Genomic DNA, 21172 nt, shown 5'->3' with positions numbered 1-21172 from the left:
GAAGGGTTGGGCTGCGGGCGTCTAGAGTGACCATGGACTGGGGCGCTGGGGTATGGGAACGGGGTACAAAACCCACATCTAAGTGCGCTGCTCCACGAAGGAACGTGGGGGTAGTAGCATTTGAGACTCCAAGGATTTGGGTCCAGGTGGGCAGGGGAACCTGCGGTGCACTGCTGAGCAGACCTGGGCGCTCGAGAATGGCCCGGCCTCTGGATCTGACTTTGGGGTAGGGCAGGGAGTTGTGGGACGTCCTGCATCCCTGCGGAGTCTGAAGGCTCCTCTCCTTAACAGCCGGGCTTTTTCCCTCCTTCCCAACTGAGTTTGGGCGCCAAGCCCCCGAGTGCTCATCACGCTGGACCCTGGCGCGGAGCCCTGGCATCACGACTCGGAGGCCGAGATTCTCTCCTGGAGTCACCCAGGTCTGCTGTGTGTTGTGTGAGTGCGTGAGTGAGTGTGTGTGTGTGTGTGTGTGTGTGTGTGTGTATGTATGTATGTGTGCGTTCCCAGATTTTAGCCCTCGTCGAGGTTCAGAATGTCTAGCTACTGCTTCTCCTAGGAGAAGGAGTCTGAGTTCAGCATCCCTGTTAGAGTCCTTAAGGGCTGGGACGGCTCCAGCAGGCTTTAGATCCCCTTGCTAGGAATAAAGACTTCCCTGGTAGTGCACTTAGGAAGTGCCCTTCTCCTGCCGGTTTGCACACCACCTTTCAGCTCAGGGGAAGGGGAGAAGAAGGTCTCTTTACTGTATCTCAGTTTACACTTGACCTTGTCCAGCACCTGTCCAGAGGCTCCCACCTGCAGAAGAGCCACCTGCAGTTCCTGTGGATAGTGGGAAGGGTCCCCCTCAGGCTTGCAGAGCCACACCCTCTGGCTGCACCTCCCCCACTGTCCAGTCCAGGCAAGGGTGGAATTTGGGGCTTTGCTGGGAGCGGGTGGGGGAGGTGATAGGCTTCAAAGGAAAACCCAAGACAATGACTCCTGACTGTGATTGGCTTTGGAGGGCCCCATCTTAGGTTGGGATTGCCAACTTGCATAGAGGAGGTGGAAGGGCAGGAGGGGAGCCCCTGCCAGGTGACTGGCAGGACAGCACTTGGCCCTTTCAGCGGGAAACCTTGTTTCCTGGTACTGATAAAGTGTAGTTCTCTCACTCCCCTTTGGGAAACACTGTCCAAAGAATACCATGTGCCTGTTTTGCCATCCAAGCGGGCATCTCCTCGTTGTCCAGGGAAGAGGGCAGGATAGGGACCATAGATAGCTCAAGGACAGGATGGGATGGAGGGAGGGTTGAAGCAAGCACTTCAGAGAGAGCTCGCATTTGAGAAAGCCAAGATTTCTGAATTTAACTGAGCTTCCTTAAATACTTTACCAACCCACAGACCATTTGGCTTGTTCTTCAAAGGCGAGAGACTGGGAGACAGAATTCCCAGGGGACCTCTAATTGACTCTGGCAATGACAAACACTGTCTCTCTGTATCCTTAACCATTCAGGTGGTTGCTTTTCTGGCTGCCTCAGGAACCCTAAGGGGTTCCTGGTGTGTGTATAAGGGGTTGGCTTGGGAGCTCAAGATGCTGCGTGGCTCCACGCTCAGACTTCCAAGAGCCATCGGGTGGAGCAAGTGGAACTTCTTTATCAGCAAGAAACTCATGTCAACAACCTGAGGAGTTTAGTCGGCGAGTGAGGTCACAGACAGAGGGCTAAATTTCACTTCCTTCTGTGAGGCAGGTTGTACGAATCTCAGGTTCAGCGCTGGCAGGAGTGGTAGGCTGTGGGGGAAGATTTGAAGTTGTGGAAACTAGTGAGTAGACTGAGCTGGGGTAGGCTGGCCGCTTTGCTGGATGCTGGACCTCCCCTCTAGGCTAAGCTGTGGTGGGCAGACAGCTGTACTCTGCTGAGAAGGCAGCTGCAATGACTAACCTGGGTTTTTCTCCGCTCTCTCTCCCAGGGCACACTCTTACCACATCGTTCAGCCTGTTTGTTGTGTTGAGCAAGCAGGGGGTGGAGACTAGGGTCTTGGGTAGGGCTTAGCATGTTTGGAGGGAACCTGGCCACCCTAGGACTGCTGGCTTTTGTTTTTTGCTGCTGAGCCCGGAGCTCAGCTCAGAGTGAGATGAGAGTTTGGTGGTTACTCCTCAGGCCGGTGAGTGAGTGTGCATGTGTGTGTTGTGAGCACTGTGTGTACAGCCAGTCACAGCGCCCTCTGCCCTCCCACAGCTACTCATAGAGGCTAGTCTTGTTGACATTTCTCCAGGTACCCTGCGTGCTTGTAGCAGCTGATCATACCCCTCTATGGCTCAGAGTCAATAGCAGTCAAACTGCATGACCGTGACCAGCCTGGGTTAGAAGAAGAGGCTGAGGGGAGGGAAGGTGGTTCTGAGTGGGCCCAGGGAAGAAGCGTGGAGAGTCTCAGAACTGCGAGGCAGCCCACATGAGGCTGTCACCCTTGGCAGTGCTTTAGCTCTAGGGTTGTCTGTCGTCAGTACCTGACCCCACTTCTCCACGTAAGAAGGGGGAGCAGGAGAGAAGGAAGGGGAGGGGAGTCCTTCCAGGTATAGCCTGGGTGGGGGCAGCCTCCCGGATGCCTGCATTGCACCCTAACAGGGGAGATGGAGCCACCCCAGTGTGTGGAGGAGCTGGAGGATGATGTGTTCCAGCCAGAGGATGGGGAGCCGGGGACCCAGCCTGGGAGCTTGCTCTCTGCTGACCTGTTTGCCCAGAGCCAGCTGGACTGCCCCCTCAGCCGTCTGCAGCTCTTCCCTCTCACGCACTGCTGTGGCCCTGGGCTTCGACCCACCAGCCAGGAAGACAAGGCTACCCAGACTCTCAGTCCAGCCTCCCCAAGCCAGGGTGTCATGCTGCCTTGTGGGGTGACTGAGGAACCCCAGCGACTCTTTTATGGTGAGTGCTCTTAGCCTCAGGACTCCTCCCTTAGAGACTGGGGGAAAAGAGGGGACTTTCCCTCCCCAAACCTGCGCTTTGCTATTTCCTTCCCCAAATTGAGCAGCAAGGGCTATCGATTCTTCAGCTCTCACCTGCTGCTTCTCTGCTTGTTACTGCTCCTCACCTGTGCTCCTCAGGCCCCAAGCAGGGCAGATTGCCTTGCCATTCTTTCTGCTCTTTTGTCCCTTTCTGGAAGGATCTTTGGGTCCATGGTGTCTCCTTGGGTTGGAAGAAGGGTACCTGGGTCTCGGCCTTTACATCCTGTGGCCTGTTGTGTGGCCCAGCCCTTTGTGTAGTGATAGTGATGTACCTTCTGTAAAGTGGCTAACGCTGCGTGGGGAAGGCTGGGGGATCTGTGACTCGCTGTTAACACTGAAGGGAAAAACCCAGCCTGTTCTGGGAGGGTAGGTTCCTGAAGGCAGAAGGTGGCCCCCAGCTGTCACTTGGGACTTTCTGTGCTTGGAAGGGGAACTGGAGAAAGAGGTTGGGCCTGCCTGGGCTCAGTGCCAGCAAAGGGGCTGTTTCCAAGGCTCAAATCAGACAAGACCCCTTCATTTGTGGGCTTCAGTGGTTGGTTTTATGAGCAATCTGCCTTCCTCTGGCAAAAGGGCAGGGTTAGACACTCAGTCTGTTTTCTTCATTTAGCACAAAGCTTCTGGAGAGAGGGCCGAGGTTTGGAGGCTATCTTGCTGTGTCTGACGGAGCAGATTGAGGAGACGCTGCAGTTATTCCCAGGGGGAGCTGCCCTATAGGACAATTCTGGCAAAGTAGTCCTGGCAGGAGTCTGAGAAGATAGATAAGGCAGGCGGGGAAGAGGGAAAGACGGGTGCAGGCCGGCGGGCGCCCCTAGTGGCAGCTCTTGGTAAGTGAGGAGCGCAGGTCTAGAGGTCTGGCCTGGGGCTGCCTCCAGAAAGGAACTTGGCTAATCTGTGGCTCAGAGGAGTCCTCTCTCCGTATTTTTTTGTGCCACTGCCCAGAGCTTCAGGGCCTGAGACCAGCCTTCCTCTGCTGCACTAAAAAGCGAAGATACTTTTTTGCCTTTCTCGTTCTCTGTCCCCTTGCTTTGCTCAACCCAGGAACTCTGGAGAGCTGCCTCCAGTGCTTTTCCAGAGAAGAGCTTCAGCCTGCTACTACTATATGAGGGTAATAAATAATAAACTGTGGTCAAGCGTAGCTGGGTAAATAAGGACAGAAGGTTGGCAAGCTCACCCACACCTATTACCTTTGCCATGGCACTGCCGGTGAATGGAGGACTGAAGGCAAGGCTGGGACCATTCCCTTCTCTTCTCCAACAGCAGCTTTCACACTCTTGGGCGGCAAACAAGTCAGGCTGTCCACGTTTGGCAGAGTGCCCTGCTAAAGGCAGACTAAGTTCCTCTCCTTTCCCACACTAGGGTCTACCCTTGGCCCCAGGTCTCGGCCAGGAGTGGCAGGCATGGGGAGGATGGAGCAGCTGTGAAGCATGCTGAGATGTGGGCCCTCTGTCTTTGCAGGCAATGCCGGCTACCGGCTCCCCCTCCCTGCCGGTTTCCCTGCAGGCTTGCCCCTTGGTGAGCAGCCCGCTGAAGGGCAGTGGCAACATCGAGCAGAGGTACAGATTGCCCGAAAACTTCAGCGCATTGCAGACCAGTTCCATCGGCTTCATATGCAGCAAGTAGGCATGGGGGACTTTTGGCGGGGGGGGGGGGGGGGGGGGAGGGGTGTGTCTGCTGGGGCTGGGGGGCTGGGGCCTGCCTCAGCAGCTCTGTCTCTGCCAGGCCCCAAGGATAAGGTCCCAGAGTTTTGGCTTCATGCTATTGTGATTCTCGTGGACTGGATGGGCCTGACTGGATGAGCACTCTTGCCCTCACCTCTGAGATACAAGTTGTTTATCTGCCCACTCTCAGCTCAGGCTCCAGGGAGATGCTACGATCCCTCCCAGGGGATGGGATAGCTTTCTGCAGCCTTGATTGACAGACTCTCTCTTCTTGAGGCCAGGGGTGGGAGATGGTTCCTTACAGACCTAAGGGGAAGATTTTCAGGGTGCTGAGGAAGACTGGACAGTCGGGGGGTGCCTGGCTGCGGTGCAGTGTAAAGTGGGTAACCAAGGCCGGGGATGGGCCTGAGTTGGGGAAAGTGGTGGAACCGGTTGTAACCTGACACTTTCCAGCTGGGGAGGCCGCTTCTCATTGTCTCTGCCTGGGAACCGGGGCCTGGGACTCTGGAGTGTGTACCTCAGAGTCTCTCCAGACCAGCGGCCGGGCGCTCGGCCGGGCCGGGCGCTTGGCCGGCAGCCTGGCACCAGCCCCGCCAGGGCGGAGCATCGCGTGTCAGTGGAGCATGCGGCAGAGCCCATCAACAAAGGCGGCGGCTGGCGGGCTCGTGCTGGAGGAGCCCTACGTGCCATGGGCTGGAGGCTGCCCTGCTCTGCAGCCGCTGTCTGGGCCGCCCCCGGGCACTTAACCCTTCCTCTCTGGGCTGACTTTCTGGATGGCTGCCAAGGTGGGGAGAGGAGCCTGAGGCTGGATCCCTGCTAGTACAACCACTGCTGAAGCGAAGCCACACCACCTGGAAGTGAACACATTCGCTACCTGTGGGACAGTGTCCGTGGCCCAGTCAGCTGTGTGTGCGTGTGTGTGTGCGCGCGCGCGCATGTGTGAGTCTATATCTGACTGTATATCAGGAAATCAAGAGAATAAATAATCCACCATGATTGGGCAGACCCTGAGGTTAGATGGGGAACTTCAGGTGACCAGAGGACAGCTATTGGTAATAGAAGGTTTGACTTGGCCAGCACCAGGGGGAAGAGAAATTGACTTTGGATTTCCTGAGAACAGGCCATCTGGGGTTAGATATGGTGAGTGCCCCTGCCAAGGGGTTCTTAGGGAAACTTGGGGCTATACCTGGTCCTGGTGGCTCTCCCAGGCCCTCAGGAAGGGAGGGTGGCCCTATGCTTAGATAATAAGGCAGCCTAGCCACCTCCTCTGGCTCCAAGCTCTAGCCCCTATTCGCTCCTTTGATTTTTCTGTGGAGACTTGCCTTAGAGTTCCCCCTTCAGTCCATGTGTGGATGCGCTCTTGATTCTTGATTTCTGCCTCTTGGCCTTCTTCCTGTCCATTCACTCTGCCCTGGTTGTGTAGGCCTGTGGTTGGCCTGAGCTCGCAGCTTCCGGTCCCGGGGCTGCAGCTGATAGAGGACACGGTGACTGTGGAGCTCCCAGGCTCATCTGGAGAACTATCTGGGAGGCAGTTTTCTGCGTTCCCAATAGCCCTGATCTCTCTCAACAGTTCTTTTCCAGAATGTTCAGCCATCCACGGGTGAGCCCCTGTGGGCTTGGGAGCAGGCTGGGAGGCCTCCCTTGCCCAGCTGAGCCCTGGCACAGGACCAGAACTCAGCCCAGGGCCCTTTCTTCCTGACTCAGTTCCGCACAGGAGAAACTGGCCCTGATCCCAGGTCTGACCGTGTTCTTTGCTGCTTACCATCATTGACCCCCGTCCAGGGCTGTCTCTTTGAAGGCCTGGTTCAACTCCATACAAGGTGCTGTCCTCTTAGCCAGAGCCTTCCAGCTGGGGAGGAGGAGGGGCAGAGGCAGTGGAGAACTGGAGGAGAGTCTCCCCTGCTCTGCACCTCACCTCCTACTGGTTCCTGACTTCCCTGGGCCCCTCACCATCCTGCCAGCTACCTACTCCTACCGTGCAGTGGCAGGAGGCTGGCCAACGAGGCCTTTCTAGCCAAGAGCTGGTTTCCCCAAACTTTCCATTGCAAAGAGCCAGGCTTTTTGTCCACTGGAGTCTTCTTGCTTTTAGCCCCCTCCTCCCTGCTGTCCCTGCTCACTTCCCTAGGAGCTCATCCTGTGGGAAGGGCTGGGGTAATGGCTATGGGCAGATGGAGAGCTGGCACGTGTAGGACCTTTTAGCAGCTAGTTTTAAGAAATGAGTCATTTCTGAACTTGATTATGATATAAACTAATGTCTAAATATTTCGTATCTACACGATACTGTTGTCACTCTTACATTCTTATCCTTCATCTTCTTTCCCTATTCCTTCCCCTCATCTTTGCAGACAAGGAGACTGAGGCACTGGGATGGAAGTAATTTAGGGTTAAGTCTCTAGGCTTCAGATACAGAGTCAGAAGGCCCAGGTTTGAATGCCAGCTCTGCTACCTACTAGCCACCGGGAAGTCTCTGGCAGAGCCTGTTTCCTCTGCTGTAAATTAGACCTAATGCCAGAGAATCTGATCGTGAAGATTCAGTGAGAAAATACCTACGAGAGTTCCAGGCACACAGTAGGTATTCTTTAATGCTTGTTTTCTTCTTTCTCTCTATAATCCTGATTGTCCCCCACATTTGTTCTTGTCAGTTCACAGTGCATTTCCCACCCCACCTGTCCAGCTGGTCCCTGAGCAGAGCTGCCTCCCGTGAGCTCCCTTCTACCTACCCTGTCCAGAGAAATCAGCGTCAAAGCTGTTCACTTCTGGGTCTTGGCCTTGTACATTTCTCCTAGGAGAATAGTGGTCAATCTCCATCACTGTGGGCTGAGTTTAGATAACCAAGAAAGACAACCCAAAAGGCAGTAAGAAGGTTGAAGGAGCCTGGCCATCTCCTCTCTCCTCAGGTCTGGGATTGGTGTCCCAGGGCCAGACCATGGCCATGGGTTCCCGACTCCTGTAGGGAATGTGAACTCCTGCCTTTTGTCCCTGGTTAGGGACCTCAGTTACTCTTTTTCTGTATGAGAGGAAGCCTTCTCCCTGGGAGATGTGGAGCACAGGGAAGGGTGTGATAATGGTAGTGTGCTGTAGGATGGCTTTATGGCAAAGTGAGTGCATCAGCATGACTCTAGATGCAACATGGTGCTGGTTTTTGTGGGCCATTAGCCCTCCCAGCATGTTTCTCAAGGAGCTTGCTGGATGGAGCTCTAGCCTGGCTACCCAAGTTCAGGTCAGCCACCTGTTTAGGGTGGTTTCTCTGGGCAAGGAATTGGAAGCAGAAGATCAGTGCCGGTGAGGTGCTTGCTTGTCAGCGCTTTGGGTCTCCAAAGCAGCAAGAGACTTTGAAGCAGAGTGAATGGAGGTAAAAGCCTTTCCAAACCTGGTCACACACCCCCAACTTCCTCTGCCTGGGTCAGGAGTGAAAGATTCTCCTCCTTCATCTTCTTTGAGCTGCCCAGCCGTAGCAGGTGACCTCTGGTGGTCTGCTGACGGTGGCCTACCTTGACCTTGGCTCTGTGAGAGTGCCCTGGTGTTTCTTGTTTGTCCAGCTTCCACAGGGAAGATGGCAGTACAGGTTTGCTTCCTCCCTGAGCTCAAGGGATGCTCTGGCCAGAAGGTGAGTCCCAGCTTCTTTCCATTCCACCTGCCGTGGTCTCCTCCACCATGAGCCGAAGAGGGGACAGAAGCTGGTGTCCCATCCCCTTAGGAGAATCTCCTGTCCCAATGGCGCCATCTTGAAAGTTGTGGGATGTTTCCGGGCAATGTTAAGAAGCCAAGAATCCCCAAAAAAAACGAAAAAAGGAAAAAGTGGCTACTGTAGACAGTTGTGTGAGTAAAGCTACAGGATTATTGGAATGCTTCGTGTTGGAAGTGGCTTTTTCACTTGGACCAGGAGTGGCTCCATTCAGAACAATCAGATTTGGAAATTCCCTGAATAGTAATTAGACTTTCTGGAAAATGACATCTGAGAAAAATTTCAGCCACTCAGTTGAAACCATCTTTAGTTGCAAGATCACAGAAAGGATCCTGGACTTAGAGACAAATTCGAGTTCAAATCCCAGCTCTGTCACTTATGAGTTCTGTGTTCACAGGCAAGTCATTTAACTTCTCCAAGCCTCGATTTCTCATACTCATCTTGTAGAGTTGATGTGAAAGCCCTTTGGAAATTATAATAGGTATAACTATTAATGTGTGGACAGTTTAACACTTGAAAATGGGTTAAAAGATGATCTTAGGATTTTGTTCTTTGGGAGTTCTTTTGGAAGTTGTACCCAAGGTGGTGTTTACATGGTTTATTAACTAGTGGCCTCTCCGCCAGCAGCCTGGATCCTTTGTTCAGGGAGCTCCTAACTACTTCCTGACCCTTTGGGATGCTCTCCTTGTTGGTGAGTGGTTTTCTGGAGCTCAGACTATAGCTAATAAAGCTGTTCAGGCTCTAGATGGGACAGCCCTGGGCGGGAGCCCCAGAGATTCTCCCTAGAGTGAGAAGGGTCCCTATGGAGCCAGCCTCTGTCCCCGGAGTGGAAGGTCCCCCTGGGACATTGCCTGGGGAAGAGTGAGGCTTGGGGAGGGGCTGTGGAGAGCGCTGTGCGTGAGAGCCAGGGCCAGGGCTTGGGGGCCCTGTGTTTGCTCTGTGGCTGGCTCTGTTTATATCGCTCACTATATTTAGCTTCTGAGTCATCAGCGTGGCTGAGTAGAGCTGAGTTCTCCACACAACCCTGCACCTGACTGCTCTCTCTTCCAGGAGAAGGGCCTTGTAGTTCCGGACAGTTCATTCCCTCCCCACCAAGGCAAGCCATGGGGATGGGGTTGGCTTTGTTTTTTTTTTTTTTTTCCTTGGAGGGGGTGGTGATGGGAGGGAGGACTTTAGGGGAGGTTCTAGAAAAGAGGGATAAAGAAAAACATCTTGTTTGCCTTTTAATCCAAGTCTGGCAACCAAGAGGGCATGTTCCATGACCAGTACAAGAAGAGCCGGTGTGCGCGGTGAGGAGGAGGGTCCGGCCTTCTGTGCTCAGCTTGCTTGTCCTGTCCAGGGACTGGTCCTGGGTGGGACGAGAACAGCCAGCTGCAAAGGCCCCAAGTTGGGAGCTGGAGCTGTGGGGGGATCCTTCTCCAACGTCCTGTAGACCCACAACAGACCAGCCCCCTCCTCAGTCCCCTCTCTCCCTCACTTTTTTTTTTTTTTGCGGTACACGGGCCTCTCACTGTTGTGGCCTCTCCCATTGCGGAGCACGGGCTCCGGTCGCGCAGGCCCAGCGGCCATGGCTCACGGGCCCAGCCGCTCCACGGCATGTGGGATCCTCCCGGACCGGGGCTCGAACCCGTGTCCCCTGCATCGGCAGGCGGACTCTCAACCACTGCGCCACCAGGGAAGCCCTCTTCCTCACTTTTGACCAGAGCACACATACCCCTCTTCCCCCCTGAGTTCTTAAGAAGTTGCCCATTAGTTTGATGGGGCTGTTCTCAGACTGGGGGAGACAGACCCACCTGGGGGAAGCTGGGTAAGGGCCTCAGTCCTTCCCACCTCCAGGCCATGGAGGTGCAGCCCATGGCTCTGGGGATATGGGTGGCAAACACAACTCTATCCCCGCACCTCCAGTGGCTGAAGCCGGTGGCTTCCACCTATGTTAGAGGAAGCCCTCCTGTCTTCGCCTCAGCGAGCCCCAGGCTGCCCTTTCTTCCTGGGAGAAGTGATTGGTGTTTCTGTGGTGGCAGCTGGTGGCTTCAACCTCCTGTTAGCGCTTCTGGCTGGGCTGAGGAAGCTCTTGTCAAGGAGGATTATTTTTCCTTTTCTGTGTTGCCACGTTGCTCATTCCTCAGGTGTCTAGGTCAAAAGCAGTCTGGGACAGTGGGCCAACGGGGCCCAAGGGACTGCCCCGTGGGTCTCAGAATCCCTTGCCCAGCTTGGCAGCCTGGAATTCTGAGCCCGGCTGCCTCTGGCTGCCATGGCCCATCTCACAGTGCAAAGTCAGGGATTTCCTCAGGACTTCATGAGCCTGCCTAGAAGATAGCGCTCCTGGGGCGGGTGCTTTGAGCTGAGGGTGTTGAGGGAACTGCTCAGCAAAGTGCAGTCGGGCCCAGGTTTCCCTTGTCCTCACCAGGGAGTGGGGCGCTGCCTAGGGCAGCCACCGCCTCGATGCTTTTCATATACTTTTCTCATTTAATCATCACAGCAACCTTGTACTTCGAGACCCCATTATCCCCATTTTATTGGAAGCCGGGGCTCAGAGAAGTGGGATAATATGCCCATGTTACACGGTAAGTGGCTGAGCTGGGAGCCATGCACATCTGATTGATCCTAAAACAATGGTCTCCCCATTACGCACCCCTGCTCCTCAGCAAACGCAGCCCGGAAGGTGAGAATCTGATGGAGCTCCCACTGGCTGCCCGACGCTGGCTCTGCCTCCTGTAAAACTGAGATCTGCATTCTTGCTTTTCCCCCCTTCAGACTGTAAAATAATCGAGGACAAGCCTTACAGCTTGCTCGTTTTTGTGCCTCATAACTCTTAGCTCAGTTGGGTACCTGATAAAAGTTTGCTGAATCAAACAAACATCTTCCCAACTTCTTTTATGTGGAGTTTTGCTGAAGTCTTCCTTAGCTCTGTGTTCCTGTTCTCAACAGCAAGGCTTTGTCCTTCAGCCTCGCTGTGGCGGGTTTAGAGTTGATGGGGGAAAGGGAAGAGGTGAGGTAGGAAAACGGCACTTTACAGAGAGTGTAACTCCCTGTAAAGCAGGGTAGATACAACTCTGCATTTTAAGGAAACTGAGCATGGTTTCAGAAAATGATCTGCAGTTATCATTTCAGGCCAGTTGTAGCTTCATTTCTGTTTGATCTTCAGTTAGCTCTGCCTCTGAAAGATTTATTTTTTTTCTGGTCCACAGTATCCTTACTAAATAATGATCTGGAAACAATTTCTTTCTTTTTTTTTTCTTTTTTTTTGCGGTACGCAGGCCTCTCACTGCTGTGGCCTCTCCCGTTGCGGAGCACAGGCTCTGGACGCGCAGGCTCAGCAGCCATGGCTCACGGGCCCAGCCGCTCCGCGGCATGTGGGATCTTCCCGGACCGGGGCACGAACCCGTGTCCCCTGCATCGGCAGGCGGACTCTCAACCACTGCACCACCAGGGAAGCCCTGGAAACAATTTCTTTAAATATACTAGGGGAGCAGTTAGGTGGGGATTCTCTTTGAACAGTTAATACCATTTTCATAATGTGAATAAACACACTGTAATATTTTAGTGAAAGAACATAGCTCTAGAGTCAGAAGTCAGGGGTTTGAATCACCCTCTCCCAACTAACTTGCTTGGGGTAACTTTTCTGAACCTTTGCTTCCCCATCTGTAAAATGGAATTGAAAATAACACCTGCCCTTCCTATGTCCCAGACCTTTGCGAGGAGCAAAAGAGACAATAGGAAAGCATTTTAAGTATGCGACGATATAAATTGCTATCTGTTTGGTAAATTTGCATTTTGTGTGTTAGTTTCTTTTAAATCAGGGCTACAGTGTAGCTTTGCTCCTTCCTCGAATTCTTTGGGGGTGAATTAGCTCTTGCTGGAGCATCTGGTACACTGGTGACACACAGAGTCCCCAGAGGGTGTGAATTGGGTCCGAAGGGGGAGAGACAGAGGGAGATTCTTATCTGGGGAGGGCAGGGAACACTCTTTGTGCTTAGGGCAGAGGCCATGTGGGATGAAACAGAGTTTGATTTGTGTAATCCAACCTTGTCAGACACCACAGCCAGCTCTTTAAAAAAAAAAAAAAAAAGCCTTTTACTAGTTGGGCCTCTCTAGGCAAGAGGCTGATCCTATCACATCAAGTACATCTTTAGACCTGGCCAGACATCAGTTGTTCCTGGCTTCAGACAAGTGGGTTATCTTGCAAGGCTGACTTTTCTATAGTCAGTCCAGCGTGCTTGTTGAATACCTACTATGTGCCCTACGTGTTCCCTGTTATCCAGGACGAATGATCCGGGTGTTCAGTTACAGTGCCTTGTGCACAGGGGGAGTGACTCAGACACTTGTCAACTGACTGCCTCCATCCCCTGACCACAGAAGGAAAGTGGGACTGGAGGAAGAACCCTAGATCTCTCATGCCTGGTTGTGCTCTCCTAACTGAAGAGAATATTTTTTATCCACCACGTTAGGGCCCCTTCCCTTGGGGCGTTCACCTCTATTCTCTCCTTCCACGTCTTGGTCCTACCGTCTCGGCTCTGAATTTGAGAGCTCTGGTGTAAGCTTAAATTCCCATCAGCTTCCTATCTCCTGAACCCCAGTCTCCTACCCCTGAGGTTACCCTGGCTATGCATTCTGGGAACCCCCATTCTTTGCAGGTTCCCAAACTTTGAGGGGTCCCAAGCCAGCCTGGGAGAGCTGAGCCTTGCGCCAGGGGTTTGTACCCACTGATCTCAGTCTATGCACTGGGTACTGTGCCAGGTGCCTGAGAGTCAGAGGCCAAGCGTACCCGTTCCTGGCTCCCCCTTCCTTCTCCCCTGCTCCCCCACACCCTCTCCTGGAAGGATCCATGTGCTCTGGTGTTTCGGTGTCTTTGTGTACCTCGTCCTGTTCGGTGAATGTTGATTTCCTTTCTTCTTAACTGTTTCTCTCCCTGGCCTCCCTTCAAGACCTTTTTCTTTCCTTTCCAGTCAGGCACTTTTGTTTAATTTTTTAAAAAATATTTTATTTATTGTTGATCCTCAAAAATCAAGGCATTCTTTGGTTCTCTTGCTATGTGGCAATTTGGTTTCCTTTCAAAAAAGGGCCTTCTGGGGGCTGCCCTGTGGCAGGAGAAGGCTGACTGGGGTATGTGTGGCATTGCTTGTGCTCACAGAAAGGGTCGCTGGGGCAGAGGTGGTTTCCCAGGCCCTGTTCTTGCTGGTCGCACGGCTGCCAAGGCAGCCAGCTTGACCCTGTACTAGGCAGCCTGTTCTCCAGGCCCACCCAGACCCTCCGCCGGGATGACCGGATTCAGTTGTTGGAGCTCTGAGTTACAGTCCTCAAGGTAACTGTGGATGACAAACTCCGAATCACCAAACGTTAGGGTTGGAAAGCACCTCAGTGGTTTCCAAATGCCTGTCTGTGGCCTGGCTGCCTCAGAAGCACCTGGGCAGGATTTACCTCCGGGTTGGCCAAGTCATTACTTTGGTGGGAGGGAGGGAAAGAGACTAAAGAAAATACCAAATCATGAAATGTTTTCTTCTAGGCTATAGGATCATGAGTGATTTTATTTTCTCCTCTCTAATTTCTTGTATTTTCCAATTTTTCTACATTACTTTTTTTTTTTTTTTTTTTTTCGGTACACGGGCCTCTCAGTGTTGTGGCCTCTCCCGGTGCGGAGCAGAGGCTCCGGACGCGCAGGCTCAGCGGCCATGGCTCACGGGCCCAGCCGCTCCACGGCATGTGGGATCTTCCCGGACCAGGACACGAACCCGTGTTCCCTGCATCGGCAGGCGGACCCTCAACCACCGCGCCACCAGGGAAGCCCTACATTACTTTTATGACTAAAATAGATAATACATGCTACTTCTGATTTTTAAAAACTGTCACTCAGGGAGCATGTTCAATACACAAATTCCTGGGCCCCTTCCCTGAAGATTCTGCACCAGTTGGTCTGGGTGGGACCTGGGGACTCTGTATTTACAATAGCACCTCAGTAGATTCTGTGATGCAGTCGGGTGTGGGAACCACTGGTCTAATACCACACCTGCACTTCACCTATAAGGAGAGTCAGGCTGGTGGGAGACCCCAGCCTACCAGGTCCTCTGATTCCTGGCCCGGGGAGCCACCCACTGCCCAGAGTGCCTTCCTGGATGATTCAGGAGCCCAGAGGCCTATCCCAGGCAGAGGCACAGAACCTAGGTCCTTCCTGAGGCTGGGCCTGTGTGCACCTGGGCCTGTCTGTGTCTCCCAGCAAGACCTCAGCCTTCCAGTCTGACAGCACTGTCTGGCCCACGACTGCGTCTAGGTCCCCAGCACCCACAATGATTGGAGTAAGGATGCTTCCTTGCCTCATCCCCAGAGACCTCAGGGCCCAGGAAGTTACCCAGGCAGCAGGTGGCCTCCATGAGGGGAATGTGGGGAGAAACTGAAGCATACAGGGATGGGATTGGTCCAGGCCCCAAATGATCGAGCTGTGATCTCCCTTCCTTGGCCCTTGAGCTGTTTTGAGACGATTTAGAGAAGGGGAGTTTGGAGGGTCTGCTTGGGTGTAAAGAAAGGTGTATGGTGGCGCTTGGAGCATAGTAGTAATGGGTAAGGACATTGCCCTAGGGCCAGGTGGTCTGGATTTAGCCCAGTCCCCGCCACTTACTAGCTATGTGGCCAAGTTACCTAACTCTTTGAATGATCCCATCTGTAAAATGGGCATGATAATACATACCTGCGTCATAGGGTTGTTGAGAGGACCAAAGGGGTTTAAGGTGTATAGACCAGTCCTTCTCATACTCTAATGTGTCTTAAAGTCACCTGGGCATCTTGTTAAAAATGTGCATTCTGATTCAGTAGGTCTACGTTTCTAATAAGCTCCCAGCTGATGCTGAAGCTGCTGGTCCGTGGACCACATTTTTGAGAAGCAAGGATGTAAAACACAGAACCTGACACGCTCAATTTACAGTTACTGTTAGGATCATGGTTGTTATTGTTACTTGGCCTTTTCAAACAGGCACCCGAGGAGCCTCGGAATTCCAGCAGACCGGCCTCCCCAGAGATCAGTCTTTTCCTGGATTTTCCTCGTATTCCACCCTATGACCTTTGCACCTGTCCTGGGTAGCAGCTGGGGAGGGGAAGCAGAAGGAGGGGGTGCTGTGCCCAGCTGCTGCAGGCAGGCCTGAGTCTTCAGGTTTGCAGCTGAGTCCATTTTCATGCTGCTTTACCCTAACCAGATTTTGTTAAGCCGGGTGTGTGTCCTCTTTTTACTTGTCTTTGTTTACAAAACATGAGGAAGCCATCCGTCTCCCCAGTCGCAGTCTGCCAGGCCTCCGCTGTGGCATACCCCGATTTCCCTTCCCCTCCAAGCAGGAGCCGTGCCTCCCACTTTCTGGGTTGTTTTCCAGTCTCCCCTTCTGCAGGGGAAAGAGGAATGCTATTGCTACAGGTATGGGATGGGGGGAATACCTGACAGGGCCCTGAGGTCACCCTCAGTTGACATCTCTCCTCTCTTTGTGGCCTCAGGCAGGGTGACAGGGAACCTGGCGGCGAGGTTCCTGCACAGTTGCCTGGGGACAGGTCAGGGAGGCCAGGGCGAGATGTCCCTGCAAAGCTCTGGGAATCCAGGAGCCCTGGGCTCAATTTCCAGCTCTGCCACTGACTTGCTCTAGCCTCTTCTTCTCTGACTAGGAGCTGCCTGGTGGGGGCCTGGGCTGTAGTTAAAGGCAGCAGGGGCTCCAGATCCCCTACACACACGCGCGCACACACACACACACACACACACACACACACACACACACACTTCACATAAGCGTGCTTGCTGCCTGGGCCACTGCGGCAATCCAAGTCCAGCCTCTGTGCTGGTTCCTTTTTTGCACACTAGGTTCTTATTCCCCTGTCCACTGAGAACCCTGTGGAGAGGGCCCCAGCCTAGTCCTCCTGCCCTGGCAGATAAAGAGAGAACAAAGACCGCCTCTTCCAGCACCCCTCAGTGCCCTTCGGACCTCTGCTGGCCCCTGGGAAATGGTACCTGTGTGGGCGGGGCACCAGCCACAATCCTGTGAGCCACTGACCGCTGACCTTTGCCCCCAGCTTCTCTGCCTGACAGTAGGACCTGGGATAACCTCCAGAGAGTAGTGTGCATTCTTTGTTTTTGTTTTGTTTTCAAGTATGTTCTTGCTTAACGTTTAATTGGCTCCAGTCAGTAGGAAAGCGCTCCAAGAGGGATTATTTATGGCTTACTGTCAAGAGCAGCTATAAAAAGGGCAGCACGGAGCTGGAGATGCTGGGAAGGGAGGGAGGGCGGGCGCACAAGTGTGTGTGTGTGTCTGTGTGTGTGTCTGTGTGTGTGCGTGTTTGCACTGGATGAAATCAGATTTTTGCTGCCTCAGCAGTGTGGTTTAAATGGAAGATTAACCCTTTGACCTTCACAGTGTCAAATCACTTGCAGATGGAGGCTCGCCCGCTTTTCCCCCTTGTTTTCTGTGTTACTTTGGAGCTGGGGGAGAGAGGGGGGCACTTCTTCTCTTTCTTTCTGAAGAAAGTTTGTTGTTCATGCAGCTGAGGTTTGCGGGGCTCAGGAGCCAATCTGATTAAAAGCAGCACTTGGCTAAACTTTGGAAAATCCTGCAAGCAGGGGAAAAAGTTTAATCCTCTTGTGCACCGTGCATAAAGAGCCTGGTCTTTTCTTTTTAATGTTCGCACTGCAATTGTATTTGGAGAACTCAACTATCTCCCCCTCATCGCCACTTCTCTCGTCCCTCCCCCAACTCCCCCAGTTTGCTGTCCTGATGGCATTAAAGTGCCGCCCCAAGACGTGTGGATCTGAACTTTGATTGGAAATGATAAGGAGTCATCTAAGGCTGCGTTTAGGAGTTACGCTGTTTTGTTTTGTTTTCCTTTCAGCACCAGCAGAACCGAAATCGCGTGTGGTGGCAGATCCTCCTCTTTCTGCACAACCTCGCTTTGAATGGAGACGAGAACAGGAATGGGGCGGGTCCCAGGTGAGGCTGGGCTGCCCTCTTCACATGGGGCACCACGGAAGGACATCGGCGAGGACTGACACTGTGTCTTGTGAAGTTGTTGTTGTTTTGTGTTTTTATTTTAAAAATTTCTCTCTGTGTACATAAGACATACCCAAACGGGACCTCTTTCCCAGTTCAGGGCCTCGACCAGGAATGGGGCCCTTTGTCAAACACTGTTGAAGTAGAGGCTGGTGTGTCTGTGATGTGGGACCTCCCAAGGGCTCGGACAAGTAGATCCTTCGGTCGTCAGTGGTTGAAGACAACCAGGTAGTGATGTGCTCCGGCGAGTGGACTGTAGTTTTCCCACAGGAACTTATTTAAGAAATAGGAGACTGGATTAGACTCCTGGTTCCACCAAACCCATCAGCCTTCCACTGTGGATGGGGCCCAGATCCGACGGGTCACACTGCTTTAACCCACCAGGGCCTCAGACGGGGCCTTTCCAGCTGCGTGTGGCAACTTCACTTGGTCGGTCAGCCAGCTCCGCGTCTGGGTTCTCCTTGGGCCCAGCCACTGCCCACCCCAAGGGCTCAGGGATTCTCGCCCAGCCCCTGTCATCTCCAGCAGACCTCAGGGAGGGTTGGGTTTCTCCATGGACCCCTCAAATGTGCCGCGAAAATGAACCAAACTTCTGGGTAGGCCTCATGTCTGACTTGGTCCTACTCGGAAGCCCCAGGATTGGTCCTGAGGTGCAGAACCACTGCCCCCTCTGGCTGCCTGGGACTGTCTGGGTGTCAACCATGGATGAGCCAAGTAGCCAGTCAGTGTGCTGTAGCCAGCAGCTTGTGCCTTAGTCAGCTCTTGTTTTGAAAGACCCGGCCAACAGACGGCGTCCCACCCCCCATAGCAGCGCTCTAGCACCGGAAGGGACAGGATTGCATTGCGGTGGCTCTGGGAAATGAGGCGGCCATCCCACCTCTAAGAGTCAGCCTTGAGGAACCCAGACCCCTTGGTTTCCTTGGAAACCACATACCTCCTCCCTTTTATCCCCATTCCTTTCTCACACCTAGTGGGATACAGGAAGAAGCCAGCACAGCGGCTTTGTCAGCTGAAATGTGTCTTTTAGAGTAACAGACAGTGATTAGAGTGCAGAACTGTCAAAGCTGGGTACACACTTCCTGTCTTCCTTCAGCTTCCAGCCAGGCCAGAAAGGCCTGCTCTGGAACTCAGCAGGATCACAGATGCCTCTGAACTTCTTCCCTTCTCTCCCTGCTGTGGCACTAATGGAGAGAATTTAAAGCAGCCAGTCTGGCAGCTCTGAGAGCAGACACAGGGAATCTGAAAAGACACAGGGAATCTGTTAACCTAGAAATTAAATTATCATTTTTGCATATGTGAGAAAAGTTAACATTGGTGCTAACGGTGAAGCAAGGCCCAAGGAAAAGATGGCTTCCCTGGGCAGAGAAGACCCCAGGGCTACCAAGGAAATTGGAGGAGTCCTGAGTAGACTCTCAAATCTGAACGAGCCCAAGCTCCTCTAATTCTGCAGCGAGGAGGTCTTTGTTACCGTCGAAGGACACATTGATCTTCCTGATGTACGGTCAGGCAGGTTGTTCACTGCACAAGGCCACCTGCAGAGGAAGGTAATGGAAGCTAGAATCCAGCCCGTGCTCTGCTCACTAAGCTGTATGCCCTAGTGTAGGGCTGTGTCTGCTTACAGGAAGGGGTGCCTTTCCTAATTTGCACAAAGGTGCCCTATGGGCTCACAGTGGCTCGGAGAGGGACTTCAAACTGCATAAGCCTTGGTTTTGTTCTGCTTGCATGTTCTGGAGGTATTACCTATTCTTGGACAGAATTGTATTCTCAGGGCGTGTACCATGGTTTGTCTGCTAAGAAGATAGGTTCCTGCTTACAAGAAGGAACCCAGGGAACAGGCATGAAGACTGGCGCTGGGACACGCTGACCATTGTGAAATCCAGCCTTCCCTGTGTGTCTCCACACCATTTTTTGACGCGCATAGGACATGTGTTGTTTTTCCCTCTCCTGGACCAAGGCTGTGATGGGCAGGCTGCTGGTGTATCTCTGAGTGGCACACACAAGAAAACCAGGATTATTTCTACCAGCCACTTTTATCTACTCTCCGCAGACTTTCCACGTGAGCTGAGTGAGAGGGCAAATAAATGGTCCAGGCCTTGGTGCCGAGGCAAAGCCATCAGCTTCAGAGACCTTGCCGGGCCTGGGGGGGATGTCCTGTGGCCTGTCCTGAGAACTGAGCCCAGAGTTTGAGAAGCTCAGCTGAACGTCGTGCCTGGGGCCGGGTGGAGGGTCATCTGACTGCACTGTCTCCATCTTCTGTGAAGCCAGGAACTAACTCACTATCCTAAGCAAGCCAGGGCAAGATGTACAACGCCTCTCCTTCCCCTCCCCCCAGAACCCAGGAGGTAGAATAGCCCCAAGAGGAAGAGAGGTTCCTCCTGGCTGGCTGTTTTTAATTGGCCTAGTGGTCTAGACTGGCCCCTTCCCCCTCTGCCTGGTGAGTTGGTCTGAACATTCCTCAAGTCCAACCTCAGGACACATGTCCCTCCCCCTGGGCTCCCTCTCCCCGTCCCCCAGGAGCTTGGCTGTCTCTAGTTAGGGAGTGGAGAATCAGATTCAGAGGGAGGGACAGTCTGACCTGGCTCCTGACCTGTAACCAACAGAAGACTTGTGGAGCTTTTGTGGTTTGCTGAGGGTGGGGGTGGGAGAGGGACTGGAAACCTCCCTCCCCGGTAGGGATGCCCTGGAGGAGGGGAAGCCTGATATTCAGGGTCAAAACAGCCCTTCTGATTCAGAAGCCCAGAGTAGGGGATTCTGGAAGCCGGTAGACAGAACTGGGGAGGGAACCCCCTCAGGCCCCCCGTCTGACTCCCCCAGAGAGTTGGAGGACTCAGCCGGGCCTCTCTGCCCACTTCAAAGTCTGGGCTGCTGGAGAGCTGCCCCCGTGGCCTTTTCTTCCTCAGTCCGAGGCAGAAAAAGACCACCTCCCGGTGCCCTCCACGAGCCCCTAGGGGAGGGGGTCTGTGTCGGGAGCTATGTGGCAGGCACGTTCCGAGCGCTCAGAGGGGCCCAGCTGACTTGTCTCTCTGTCCCCAGTGGCCCAGCCCCATCCAAGGATGGGTCCGGCCTGGGCGTGGCAGGGAGGGGGCGATTTGGGATGATCAAGCCAGGGCCTCCACTAGGGGCTGGGGAGCCACTGTGACTGTCCTGGTCAGCAAGGAGCACGTGGAGAGCTTGCTGGCTTGTCTCGTTTGAGGGACCTGATGTGGTGGGGTTAGGGCAGGTGAGAGCCCGCAGAAGCAGGCCCTTCAGCTCTGCAGGCTTCTGCACATCAGTGCTGCAGCCCAGGCCGGAGGAACCTGCGGGGTCCCTCTGTGTGTAGGTGGGGACTCCTTGGTGACAGACCACCCCGGCCAGACTCCTTAACCCATCAGGCTGTGAAGCCTCCTGGGGACAGTGTGGGCCAGTGGGCTCCTCAAGGCTGGTGGGGACTTCGAGCCTTGAGGGAACTGCAGAGAAAGCCGCGCTCTTTCATAGATGCGCCAGCCTCTTGGGCGGAAGGTGCTCGGAGCCCTGCAGGCTTCCGGTTCGCGCTGCCCCTCTCCGTGCACAGGAGGCCGGTGCCTCTCCCTGCTCTGTGAGCGTTGCCCAGTGGGCTGCCCCATCCCTGGGTCCACAGGGCCTGTCGGGGGAGACCCAGTGAGAATGTAGCATTTTGTCCCTCCCAGGTTAGCTGTCCTGGGTTCTAGGCACTCTGCCTCTGGGAGAGAAACAAGGAGAGAGAGAGGGGTTGGGGACTCATTGTTTTTAAACCTGTACAGAATATTTGGCTTTGTGTTCTTCACATGCATATATGTGTGTGTATCTTTTCCCCCATCAATTGGTACAGTTTTTAATAAAACCATTTAAAG

General features: G+C 53.7%; 1 protein-coding gene across 1 annotated transcript; it reads left to right on the top strand.

Moving 5' to 3' along the window:
* Window positions 1-291: 291 nt before the first annotated feature.
* BMF (Bcl2 modifying factor) lies at window positions 292-21167 on the top strand. The gene is made up of 4 exons (XM_060147053.1): window positions 292-419; window positions 2597-2893; window positions 4429-4589; window positions 17167-21167. Exons 2-4 carry the CDS (start codon window positions 2602-2604, stop codon window positions 17266-17268), a joined length of 555 nt encoding a protein of 184 aa, XP_060003036.1. The 5' UTR covers window positions 292-419; window positions 2597-2601; the 3' UTR covers window positions 17269-21167.
* Window positions 21168-21172: the final 5 nt, after the last annotated feature.

The sequence above is a fragment of the Lagenorhynchus albirostris genome, chromosome 1 (genome assembly GCF_949774975.1).
Source record: "Lagenorhynchus albirostris chromosome 1, mLagAlb1.1, whole genome shotgun sequence".
In the NCBI taxonomy this organism is placed as follows: Eukaryota; Metazoa; Chordata; class Mammalia; order Artiodactyla; family Delphinidae; genus Lagenorhynchus; species Lagenorhynchus albirostris.
This window is presented reverse-complemented; position numbering and strand designations above follow the sequence as displayed.